This window comes from Lactuca saligna, chromosome 5, assembly GCF_052625555.1.
Source record: "Lactuca saligna cultivar CGN05327 chromosome 5, ASM5262555v1, whole genome shotgun sequence".
Classification (NCBI taxonomy): domain Eukaryota; kingdom Viridiplantae; phylum Streptophyta; class Magnoliopsida; order Asterales; family Asteraceae; genus Lactuca; species Lactuca saligna.
The window spans coordinates 284,383,625-284,396,680 of NC_136421.1; the positions used below are offsets into that span (position 1 = coordinate 284,383,625).

At 30.4% G+C, this 13,056-nt stretch overlaps 1 protein-coding gene and 1 non-coding gene across 2 annotated transcripts; both read right to left on the reverse strand.

The window, feature by feature from the left end:
* Positions 1-4,089: 4,089 nt before the first annotated feature.
* LOC145048065 (putative elongation factor TypA-like SVR3, chloroplastic) lies at positions 4,090-8,015 on the reverse strand. Its single transcript, XM_078996474.1, has 14 exons — positions 7,623-8,015; positions 7,259-7,368; positions 6,739-6,942; positions 6,478-6,654; positions 6,253-6,405; positions 6,085-6,174; positions 5,870-6,004; positions 5,675-5,791; positions 5,456-5,607; positions 5,281-5,365; positions 5,102-5,196; positions 4,836-5,001; positions 4,539-4,734; positions 4,090-4,442 (listed from the first exon to the last, which is right to left on the reverse strand). Exons 1-14 carry the CDS (start codon positions 7,855-7,857, stop codon positions 4,309-4,311), a joined length of 2,049 nt encoding a protein of 682 aa, XP_078852600.1. The 5' UTR covers positions 7,858-8,015; the 3' UTR covers positions 4,090-4,308.
* Positions 8,016-12,247: 4,232 nt separating this feature from the next.
* Positions 12,248-12,318, reverse strand: TRNAG-GCC (transfer RNA glycine (anticodon GCC)). The gene has a single exon. It is a non-coding gene; the product is annotated as a tRNA-Gly (tRNA).
* Positions 12,319-13,056: the final 738 nt, after the last annotated feature.

The following is a 13,056-nucleotide window of genomic DNA, read 5'->3' on the forward strand; positions in this document are numbered from 1 at the left end:
AAGTTCATTGTGAATGTCTTGAGTGATTTGTCAAGTGGAGGTGCATCTGAGCTGATAAAGAGATTTGGATGTAACGTAAATTTCTTGGATGAACCATCATTATGCCCGTGGGAACAGTAGGTTGATGATTACTTGCCAGGAAGTCAAGTATGTATTTAAGGTTTTTGGATACAATTTTCGGATTTGGGATTGTGCAAAATTCGCGATCGGTATGTTTGAGAATTCTTTTCGCATGTTTTGGTGGTGTTCCTAGTCAGGTACTAGGGGTATGTTCGAAGAATAAATAATCATTAGTCTTAGAGTTTGGGTTATGAAGTTTAGAACTTATGGGTTCCCGGTTTTGGGAAGTACATTGATGGACTTGGTTTGTGATTGTAGTTTTGAGAGTCTCTGACTGTGTGGTTCTCAGTGGAAGTTGGGTCTTACAGTTAAGGAGAGAAAAATAGTCAGTGTGATTGAGTACTCTCAAGTTATTGGGTTGTTGCTGGCAGTTGTGAGTTCCCGAGTGGTCTCTGGAGTTTTCTTTATAAGATGCCTTGATTTCGAAGCAATTAAAGGGAGTTATGGAATATGCTGACGTTGTTCGTGTTTCACTACAATAGTTATTTAGCTGAGACTCGTGTTGGGAGTCATCTTGTTTTCGAGTGGAGGGTTTAACAGTAGTGAATAGTCAGACAAGGTATTGGATTTCCGGTAGAGTAGTGATGATTATTCTTCAAAGGTTAAAGATAGTGGGTAAATGATTCATTATTAGTCACGGTATGTAAGTTCCTCTAAGATTTAATTTTGATTGTAGTATGGGAAGGTATTCATCCGTATGATTCAACTTCTTAGTTCAGATCGAGGTCGTGGAAGAATTGTCCAATTTGTTGGGTATGTCTGGAGAGTAGTAATGAGTGATTTCGAGGATGAAATTCAATTTAAGTGGAGGAGGTTTTTAAATGTTTTTGATAATATTATTATTATGTTTTTGAAAACAAATTCCGCATTATAGTTTTTTAAAAATATACTATGATTTTTAATAAACATAAATAAATCCATATTTTTTGCCTTAAAATTAAAGATGTCTCAAAAACCAAACTACAAACTTTGATGAGACAACCAAGATGAAAGGGTTCAAACACCAACAAGAAGAAGACAGATGATAGGAAAGGGTAAAGAAAGTAGTCGGGGATGGAGAAATCAAAAATATAAAAACATGAAACGTATGTTTGTCTATCGTTATTGTTTTAATTTAATAGAATGGAGGAGAAATCAAGGATAAGAAGTTAAGATGGGTTAGAATGTAAATTGGAAGTTAAGATGGGTTAGAATGTAAATTGTAAGGGCTGTCGACACGTGAACAATTTACCCGTAGCAGCCTTTGCTGCCGATGTGGCAGCCTAGCAGTTAATGTTTGGTCAACATTGATTGCCGCGGTTTCCCACGTGTACCTTTTACGAAAAAAAATATATATATATTCCTCGTCGAAAATTATTAAATATAGAATATAAAAATATACTGTATAATGCATATATCCTGAAAATCCTACGATCTTTAGGTATTTTACTTAAAATGAAACAAAGAAGAGAATTATAACAATTATAATAATACAAAATACATGATCAATAATACATTGGTCAAAAAATTCACATTTGATTGTTCATTCACAGGTTGGTTAATACTCACTTGTCTAAAAAGTGATTACCATTCATTTTATTATTATTATTATTATTATTATTATTATTATTATTATTATTATGTTAATGATTCTATATTTAAATATTTAAATTTATCTATTATTCCAGAAACATAACACAAAAATCCTTGTTGTTTGAATTTTCAATTTTGGCCCCAATACTTCTCTAGCACCATCCAATCCGTTGACTAATTAAGTAATCATACACACCAACCAGGACCTCGTCAACCAAATTATTATCGAATATCACATCGTCCTAATTATTAAAAAAAGCAGTTTTACTATCAATAGAATTTTAAACATGGACTCTTTCTAGTTATAAGAATGAATATTATTATAATGTAACGTATTTTCTTATGAATATCTTTATCAAACTTTGTTGTTGCGTAACATTTTTTTTTTGGGTATATTATTATTAATAAATGACCATTCTCCATATTTTAATCATAACTAAACGTTGATATTAAAGTTTTTAGATTCTTACAAATATATAAATTTTCGAAAAAAAAAAAAAAAAAACTTTGGCTTATAAATGTCGGCTTGAGAGTTGAGACCAATAAATTCAAGAAGTAGTCATTCTTCTCGAACATCATGTTTGACTAAAAGTCAGATGTACAGCCCAAGAAGCAGACAGTCCAACAACATCTCACGTCCATCTTGTGCATCGAATCAAGCAAAGTTGGCAATTTGTATTAAAAAACATACGACTTATCCCATCGTGTAAACTTAATTTGTGATTCCGTTCGTTGAACGAAAAAACGATATATTATTATTATCATGTTATTTTATCCATGGTATCTTGTTAATAATTACTAAGTCAAAAAGATATATGGAAAATATTAAATTTGAGGATTTCATGAACTTTATTTTCAATCTTTTATTTTTTCTAAATTAACAATAAAATCAACCATTTAAATATGTGCACAGTAAGTATAATATAAACAAATCATTTTCTATCTACCTGGAAATGAAATACAAATACTAATATATCATATCTATGTATGTTTTTTATTATATAACTGGAAAATCTCCAATAAAATCATAATATTTTAGATCAGTTTTTGGTTTAATCCAAAATTGAATTTTGTTTACAAAAAAAAAAAAAAAAAAAAAAAAAAAAAAGAATATCGGCTAAAACTTCGGAATAACTCTCCATGTTTGGTTTCGTAGATTTAACCAGTATTTCGGCTTTATTCGTTAAATTATCAAAATATTTGGACTTTTTCGTTAATTCGGCTAAAACTTTGAATAACCTTTTTATCAATATATTAAAAATAGTTGTTTTTTCAAATAATGTACTTTTTTCATTTCTTTGTATACAACGTTATATTTTCGATTTTAAAGTCACGAAATATAGAAAAAAAAATATCTATACAATCTAAAAACCTAACAAACCTCATAAATTTGTCTTAAAACCTTTATCGAAGATAGAGTGCTCCATGATTGCAAGATGAAATTCATACAAAATTATTGTATATTTTCTTTTGATTTTTAACATTGGTTTAAGTGCTAGGATAATCATAAATCATACATAATAATACTAATCAGATCTACTTAAATCTATTGGATAACCTTTATCGTTAATACTTATTTTCTTCTTCATTCTATTGATTGTTTACAACTTTAATCCATGTGTCATTTTTCTCCCTCTGTTTCTTTCTATCTATTGTAAAATTTGGAAGAATGCGATAAATGAAACATACATACACCCCTCAGATAGAGCTCTGTCTTCCTTTTTATGTACGCACACACACATAAAAATTTCTGATCTGGAACATGTGTGTGCATGTCTGAAATGAGGGTATCAAAATTCAAGCGAATCTGTTTTTTTGTGGTCTAGCGTGAGCATGTTAAAAATGCATAATTCTACAGAAAATAAGTATTAACGAAAAAGATTGCCCCATAAATTTAAGTATACCCAATTAATATTATTACATATGTTTTGTTGTTATCCCAATACTTCAACTAATCTTGAAATCAAAAGAAAATATATATTAATTTTATATGAATTTCATTTTGCAATCATAGAGTACTCTATCTTCCGGTAAAACTTTTCAAACAAATTTATGAAGTTTTGTTAGTTGTTTTCGTTGTATAGATACATTTTCTAAATTTCGCAACTTTAAAACTAAATATACAACATTATATAAAAAGAAATGAAAAAAATATATGTATTGAAAAACAAACCATTTTTAATATATTGATAAAATGGTTATTCCAAAGTTTTAACCGAATTAATGAAAAAGTCACAATATTTTCATTAATTCGTCACATAGGGTTACTATAAAGTTTTAACTGGTATTCTGTCATTTTTTATAAACAAAATTTAGTTTGAGATTAAACCATAAACTAGCCTAAAATTTTGGAACGTTATTAGAAATTTCCCTATATAATTTTCGCCACATTGCCTCTGGAATATAAAAAATAGTTATAACATCAAATAATTCTACATGATATAACAAACATAATTATACCAAACGTCAATAATAAATAACTATAGACTTGTGAGGTTTTTTAGGACGCTCATATACATCCATAACCAACTACACAACAAACAATAAAAATCAAAATTTCCTATATATATTTTTTACTCTATAGAGTTTTTATTTTCCGACATTTTAGATTTTTGTTCATCGACCCTTTTTGCTCATCTTTGGATTTTTGCACATGCGTATACTTTTTGGAGTTACTTCCACCAATTCATCTTCTTGAATATACTCAATGCAATCGTCAAGACTATAATCCAATGTCGTGTCAAGAACAACTGTATACACCAATCAAATCAAAATACGTTATGGATTAAATGCAACAAATAAATGAAAGTACATTGATATTTATTGCATTTATGTGGATTTCTTACCAGACACTTCTTTGTTAGAACGCACGTTTGTAGCAGCTTTCTTTTTGCATACATTGAGGGATAAATCACCGGGTCTTTGATGAATCCCAACAATCTGACCTTTGTACACTTCCATCCCTGGTTTTATAAACATTTGTCCTCTTTCTTGAGAGCTTATAAGAGCATAAGAAGTCGAAACTCCATCCTCAAAAGCAACCTATAAACATAATGGGCAAAAAGGTCATTTCAACACGAAAAAAAAAAAAAAAAAAAAAAAAAAAAAAAAAAAGTTTCTATGTCGTTAGAATGTATCGTTACCAAGGATCCGAGATCACGCGTCGACATGTCGCCCGCCCACGGCCCGTAACTATCGAATATCGTGTTGAGAATCGCGGTCCCTCGGGACGCGGTTAGAATCGCATTTCTGAGTCCCAAAAGTCCACGCGTCGGGATTTTGTATTTAAGAAGCGTTGTTCCTTCCGATCTAAACACAACAAAACCATCCAAGAAACACTTCAAGAATAAAAGACAAAACTTAATTAAACGAAAGAAAAAAAGATAATTCATAATTTCACAATACATACCCAAGCCCTTGCATATCAACCATTTGGCCACGCCTTTTACCGAGAAGTTCAACAACCGACCCCATATGTACTTCAGGCACCTCCACTGTGGCAATCTGCAAGTATTAAATATAAAACTTTAAAATTTTCAATTAAAAAAATATGTATAAATGATTTTTATCTAACTAAAATATTTGTACCTCGTAAGGTTCAAGCAACTTATCATCAACTCTCTTGTTGATTACTTTTGGAGGTCCCACCATGAACTCGTAATTTTCCCTTCGCCTAATCATATGTAAATAAATAAACTCATAAACAAAAGGTAGCAAATTGCATAAAATAACAAATTAAATAAACAAATAAATAAATTCTTACATGTTTTCTATCAGTATTGTAAGGTGTAAAGTACCACGTCCACTAACAAGAAACGTATCAGCAGTTTCACCATCTTCAACTTTCATGGCCAAATTTCTTTCAATCTCACGGTAGAGTCTGTCTCTTAAATTTCTACTAGTAACATACTTTCCCTGAAAGATAACAAAAGGGCATTTTAGACATTGGACCATAACTTGATATAAGTATATCATAACTTACCTCACGCCCAACAAATGGTGAAGTATTGATTGAGAAAGCCATTTTTACTGTAGGTTCTTCAACCCTAATTGCAGGTAATGCCTTTCCATCATTCTTATCAGCAATTGTCTCCCCAATCTGTGTAAAGAAACCATATTTAATCATCATCTTTCAAATAACTTTTAAAATTAAATAAATAAATAAATAAATAACTACCTGAATATCATTAATACCACAAACAGCACAAATATCACCAGCCTCCACACTCTCTGCAGGAGCTCTGTAGAATTTCTCAAACACAAATAATTCGCTCACTTTTCCAAATCTGCAAGCATCATCGGATGTGCATATCTGAAATAACAGTTTGTCATTATTTTTGTAAAAAAAAAAAAAAAAATCATTTATTCAGTGAATTTGACACAATGACTTACACGAACATCCATGCCTCTATTCAGAACACCAGCATGTAACCTTCCTATAGCTATTTTCCCCTTGTGTTCGTCATACTCTGTACTCGTGACCTTAAAAAAAGAAACTAAAATTGAGAAATGGAACTTTTAATAAGTGAAAAAGAGGAAGAAAAGTTTGAAAAAACTAACAAGCATTTGAAGTGATCCATCTTTCTTAATGCGAGGTCCTGGAATGCATCTAATTATTGACTCAAAAAGTGGGCCCAGATCATCTGCTAAATTATCAGGAGAAAGTCCAGCTTTTCCATGTATACCACTTGCATAAACTGCTTGGAAATCACACTGCAACAAAAGTTGACATTTTTATACATTTCTATTTATGGATGTTTCTAGTAGAAGATAGTCCTCAGATACCTGTTCATCTGATGCATTTAGTTCAATGAAGAGTTCAAAAGTGGAATTAATAACAAATTCTGGACGTGCAGAAGGTCTATCAATTTTATTAACAACAACAACAACTGCAAGACCAAATTCAAGAGCTTTCTTTAAAACAAATCTTGTTTGTGGCATTGGGCCCTCAACAGAATCTACCTGAAAAGTGAAAACAAACACCATATTTGGATTTAGATGTTTCAGAATTGCTTGGATTGTTGAAATAAATGGTTGAAAGATTACCACTAAAAGAACTCCCTCCACCATATTAAGGACACGTTCTACTTCACCTCCAAAGTCAGAATGTCCAGGAGTGTCGATAATGTTCATTTTTGTGTCTTTGTAAGTGATAGATGTGTTTTTACTAAGGATTGTGATTCCTCTCTCACGTTCTAGGTCATTTGAGTCCATAATTCTTTCTTCTACAACTTGATTATCACGAAATACCTGCAAAAAAGTAGGGAATTTTCGGTTCATTAACATGTAAATGTAATTAAACAATGATAGGTGGCGTCGTAACACATAAAGGAAGCTTATCCAAAGAAATAAAGAGTACAAATTTATCTGATGTAACCACGATTTGGATATATGATATTTCCTTTGGTAATTATCTGTTTAAAAAGCTTAAGATTGTGATACAAAAGGTTTAAATGATGAATGATATATGTAAAGGAAGTATATATATATATATATATATATATATATATATATATATATATATATATATATATATATATATATATATATATATATATATGCTTACTTTTGCTTGCTTCAACATTGCATCAACCAGAGTTGTCTTTCCATGATCGACATGAGCAACAATTGCAATATTCCTTATGTCGTTTCTCCTCACTAATGTGACCTTTTTCTCTGCATCAACAGAAACATGATAAAACACGCCAGAAAAACGAAAGCAGCTAATCAAGATTAGTTTCATGTTGCAACGCTCAGGCTTATATGTTTGACATTTAATCGAACACCACGAATGCAATAGAATGTTGTAAGAGGGATATTGATAGGACCAATTGAATAATATTACAAAATTTAAGCATGGTTTAAGAACCCAAGGAAGATTAATAATGAAATTACAAAGGATTGAAACCATTTAAGCGAAGAACAATTACCGGTAGTGGTGTCAGTGGCCTCAGCTTCAGAAACAGAGCATTTGATGAAATTAGGAAGAGGGTTTCTTCTGGAACGCGAGAAAGTTGGAGACTTGATTTTAGAAAATGAATAAGAAGATAAGGTGCGACCAACGGAGAGTTGGGTTCTTAGAAAAGGTGAAGATAAAGGGAATCCCTTTTGATTGGGGTTTAGTGTTGGAGTGATAGAGTTATGTATTCCAACAGCCATTTCCATTGATGATTGACTCCCTCACTGACTCACAGTTCACAGTCTATGAACAGAGAGGGAGCAAAATCAAAATGGGATTGCAGTGAAAAGCGACGGAGAGAACTAGAAGACGACAGACCTTCTACTCTCTTCTAGAGAAGTAAAGATGATTGGGAAAGAAAAACGTATGGCTTGCATTTAGACTTGAAGATGGGCTAGTATGGCGTAATCGGGTAAAGGATATTTACGTAAAATATCTTGCACCAAATGATATGGGCTGAATCTTGGGTTCGTGAATACTTAAAGGGCTACAAACTCTCAAAAATTTGATGCTTATTAGAGATACCAAAAAGGCAAAAACGGTTTAATTAAACAAAATTTATCTGCGTTTATAGAAAGAAGAAAAAAAATTAAAGCTCAGAAGCGCTTTCAACTCGTCTTTAATCAGAGTGGAATAAGGGACCAACCTTACAAGTCAGCGCATTTTCATCACGGATTCAAGTATGCACCAGCCGGGAATCGAACCCGGGTCTGTACCGTGGCAGGGTACTATTCTACCACTAGACAATGGTGCTTGTTGAAAAGCTACTGAATTATATTCTTATATCCCAGAAACAAAACCAAATGTAGCAAGCCTCCTAACACTGGATGACTGGACCACAGTGCTCCACGCTTTTACTCGCTGCATTCATTTATTCTTCGTCATAGACAAATATCTTTGCTAAACCTTATAGTCATTTATCATTTATTCGTAGATGATAATGATAATTAATCAAATGGATTATAATTCAACAAAATTATCAATGTTCTATTGAATTATGTTTTAATCATTAAGAAGAATTTTGATTAAAATATACACCAACTTAAATAGTAAGGAACACATCAATCAGTAAAGCTAATCCGACTTATATTAAATCTTTGAGATATTAACAAAAATAACTATTAATTTATTAAACATAATAAAACAACGTACGTTTTTAAAGGTGCAAAACATGTTTTTATACCTTTATATTTTTAAAGGTACAAAATATGTTTTGTACCTTTACAAACATATTAAACATAATAAAACATTTTATACCTTTATAAATATATAAATATGTTTATATTTTTTTGATTCTTGCGTTTTTAGTAATGAAGAGAACCACATTCACGTCAGCTAGAAGTCCAAGTTATTGTTACATAAACTAGAGATGAGCATACGATCCATTGAATCGGACCGAACCGGATATTCACATTAATGGGCGGATTTTGGGTTTTGTTTTAACCAATAATCAGGTTACGGGTTTAGACCGGACCCTACACGGAATATGGGACTTAACTCGGACCGGACCAGACCGGATTCTTTCTTTAATGCAAATGAGAAATTTGCAAATTGCCGATGTGTTGAAATCACCAAATGATAAATGGTGAAATTGGTTTTGATTTGTCATTGGTCATCATTCGTTTATTTGTGATAAAATATTTAAGGGATTTGTGAAATATTATATTTCGTCAAACAGTTTTAAATGACATCATTTCAAAATATGATAAATGGTTTGACTATTGACTTCAAATTGATATCTTCTACAGTGAGTTATGTCTTCACGCACGCATAAAAATATATAATAATAATATTAATAATAATAACTAGAGGGTTACCCGTGCATTGTGCGAGGCAAAATGTGTTTGTATTCTGAGACAAATGGGGAAGTACATTGCATAAATTGGTATCCAAATTAAAGTATGTTGCTATTCTGTGTAATTTGCCATCAATCAGATGAATGGAAATGTAAGCAGAAATTGATTACTTAATTGGTAAAGCGGTAGATAAAACTCATACCTATTAGCATTTTCAACGCTTAAACTCGCACCCCTATCTATCAAAATTTAGAACATAACAAAAACGCAACAATATATAAGCTAAAAACATCAAGAAAAAAACACCTCTAATTAAAAAATAATAACAAAATGAACATAGTTGACAACATTGTGGATTTCCACCTAATGCAGCATAATGTAAAGGCGTATTTCCAGCACTTAAAATCATATAAAAAATTCAATTCTGATTGTAACAAAAACTTAACTCACAACATTTGGGGTTCATATTTCGTAAATCATATCAAAAAGGGTATAAACTGAAACTTACCAATTAAGTCAATTGTAGTTCCATCTTCCAGAGTGACTTCATTTACTAAAGTCCCTAAGTCAAGTTGTAAATACAAACTGTGAACCTGTCCATTTAGTGCAGCGATATGAAGAGGAGTTACACCTCCATCAGTGGGTTTACTGATTATTTCATAAAGTGACTTCCTGTGAATAAAGTTATAAGTTTTTATCAAACCCCATATAAAAAAAAAGTAAAAACCCATATAATTTCTTGGATCATACCCGCTCACCTGTTTAAGATGAAACACAAAAATATTCAAAAAACATCGAATTGTTAAAATCAATAAGATTCAAAACACCAAAAAATTATGAAATTGAGAAACAAATGGTGGAATCAGGTTCTGTTCCACTCAAACTTAAACTTTCCCAAATGTAGTTACCAACAACTTTTAACAAAAATAAACAATTTTTAATCCCAAAATCAAAAACCAGTCAACAAAGCACCTGATAATGATTATTTGTTTAACAGATGTTGCTAAACTAACCCAATAAACCATGAAGCAAAAGCATATCCTCCATTGCTTCTCCTATTGACTGCTGAATGTTTTTTTTTTCTTCAGGTTATATATATATATATATATATATATATATATATATATATATATATATATATATATATATATATATATATAAAGTAAGATCATATAGTAACTCAAATTTTAATATGAACTGTGAAGATAATTTTTTGTCTTAAGATTGAAAAACTAAATGGTAAATATTTAATTTTATTTATTGTTAAAATCTCACGAAATGATATTCGATTTAGTAATTAATTACAAAAATTTGATAATTTCTGTAACGAAAGTTAAACGTTTAGAGCAAAGAAACGATAAACAATAAAAGGAAGAAAAAAATAATAATAAATGGAAGTCAACTCCCTCCACTTGTCTCAACCAAAAGAGTTCATTTTACCCAACTATCCAATCCTTAATTTTTTTCTATGTTCTTAATTTTTCGGCCATAACTTTTTTTTTAAATTTAATTTTCTACCAAATGAGTACAATCATTAAATTAAAAAAAAAAAAAAAAAAACCCAAAAAAAAAAATTATCCAAAAAAAAAAAGAATACTTATACACACTATACTAGTGACTTTGTAAATAGAAATTTTAAAAAAACAAGTTTTCCAAGTGTTTATGTTTTAATTTTAAGAAATATTTGTTTTTATATAAAATAAAGAATTTTTTTTATTCAAAACCAAAATAGCAAATGATAAAGTTCTTCGTAATACTATTTTGTTGAGTTTCTAAAAAAATTCAAAAGTATTATTATTAAGGATAAGAACGTTTTATTTAAATGATCTTAACTTTTTATAAAAAATAAAACATAAAAAATTTCGTTTTCCAAATTAAAAATCATTTTAAAGGTTTATTATATATTATATATTATGAACTTTTTAAAAATTAGTTTATTTAAGTTTTAATTTATTGTAGCAGTCTGCATATGTTAAAAACAAACATACTTTTTATTACAGACTGCAGCCGTTTGGTCCATCTCTTTTACTGCACAAGTGTGCAAAGTGGTCCGCAGACTTAATGAATTTTCGCTTTGAAAAAACAAACATCATCTTAGAAGATTTTGGCTTAATTTCGTCATTTTTTTTTGTTTATGATTTGTAATATGTAAATTTGAATTTTTAATATTTAACATTGTTCATGATATTTATTGGCTCACCAAGAGTAGGGATGGGCACCATCCTGGGCTGGCAGTACCGCCTTCCACCTCACCTATGTCAATCTTGTTCTTGCTTCCATATCTTCCATCCTTAAAAACTAAAACCATTCCAAGCAAAATATGTCTAAAAAATAAAGAATAAAAAAAATAAATAAATAAAAAATAATAATAAAAAAAAAAAAAAAAATACAAGGGTTATATCTCCTTCAGGCTTCATCTTCTGTTTCTTAATATAGTCTTATAAATTTGTCCAAAGTCGTCCTAAAACCTAAATGATTACCCTATCATACCTTTTAGCAACGCTCAAATTTGCAGCGCTTTTGACTGAATAAATCATAAATTTATTAGTGATCTAAACTTCCATATCATGCTCTGATGTTATTGCCGGAGTTTTACGAAGGTGAATCAAACGAGAAAAAAATAAATTACAGTTTACATATAACTTATATACATTTTTTAATTAAAAAAATACCGTAATTTTTTTTGACACATTATATAATAAAAAATTAAAGCTCAGAAGCGCCTTTAACTCGTCTGTGATCAGAGAGGAGCAAGGGACCAGCCTTACAAATCAGCGCATTATCATCACAGCTTCAAATATGCACCAGCCGGGAATCGAACCCGGGTCTGTACCGTGGCAGGGTACTATTCTACCACTAGACCACTGGTGCTTGATGTTTGTAAAGGATTTTATCATTATTGTTTAATAATTACTATAATACAAGGTAAATTCTAGGACGGTGACCTTATCAATAGGAAATCAATAAAATAATATACTTTAAGATAAGTTTCTGAATGAAATATATATATTCATGAATTATATGATTTAATAATTAGGTATGAATATTACAATTCTACAAAATAAATATATGATATATAATTTATCAGATATTAAAGAAATAACTTACTAATTTATTATGTTTTACTACCGGTTAGCTAGTTCAAAAGGAATCTTAATTTTTATTTTTGTAAGACATAAATCAATAGATATTAAAGAAAAAAGACATAAAGTTTTAATAAACAATGTAGACAGCCTCAAAGTTTGATGATCTTATCAAACACTAGCTTTAATACCAAGTTTATCCATTTTGCCCAACATTCATTTGTGACGTTGTTAAATAGCCTAAACATGATATTAATAAAAGGTATTTTGGGTTAGTTCTGATGGGTTTTGAGCATTCTAATACTTCCTAAGTGTACATGCAACCCTAATAACCTTGGATCTATGTTTGTCTAATTGTCATGCAAAGTTGAATTTCAAGGTTATATTCCTATCTAGCATACATGGGGAACAATTTTAACATAAAGTATAGATAGAATAACTTACCTTGTTGTTGTTTGTGTTCCTTGAAACCTTGTGAGCCTAGCACCCCAAGTGTGATGCCTCAAATGCTTCACACAACACCAAA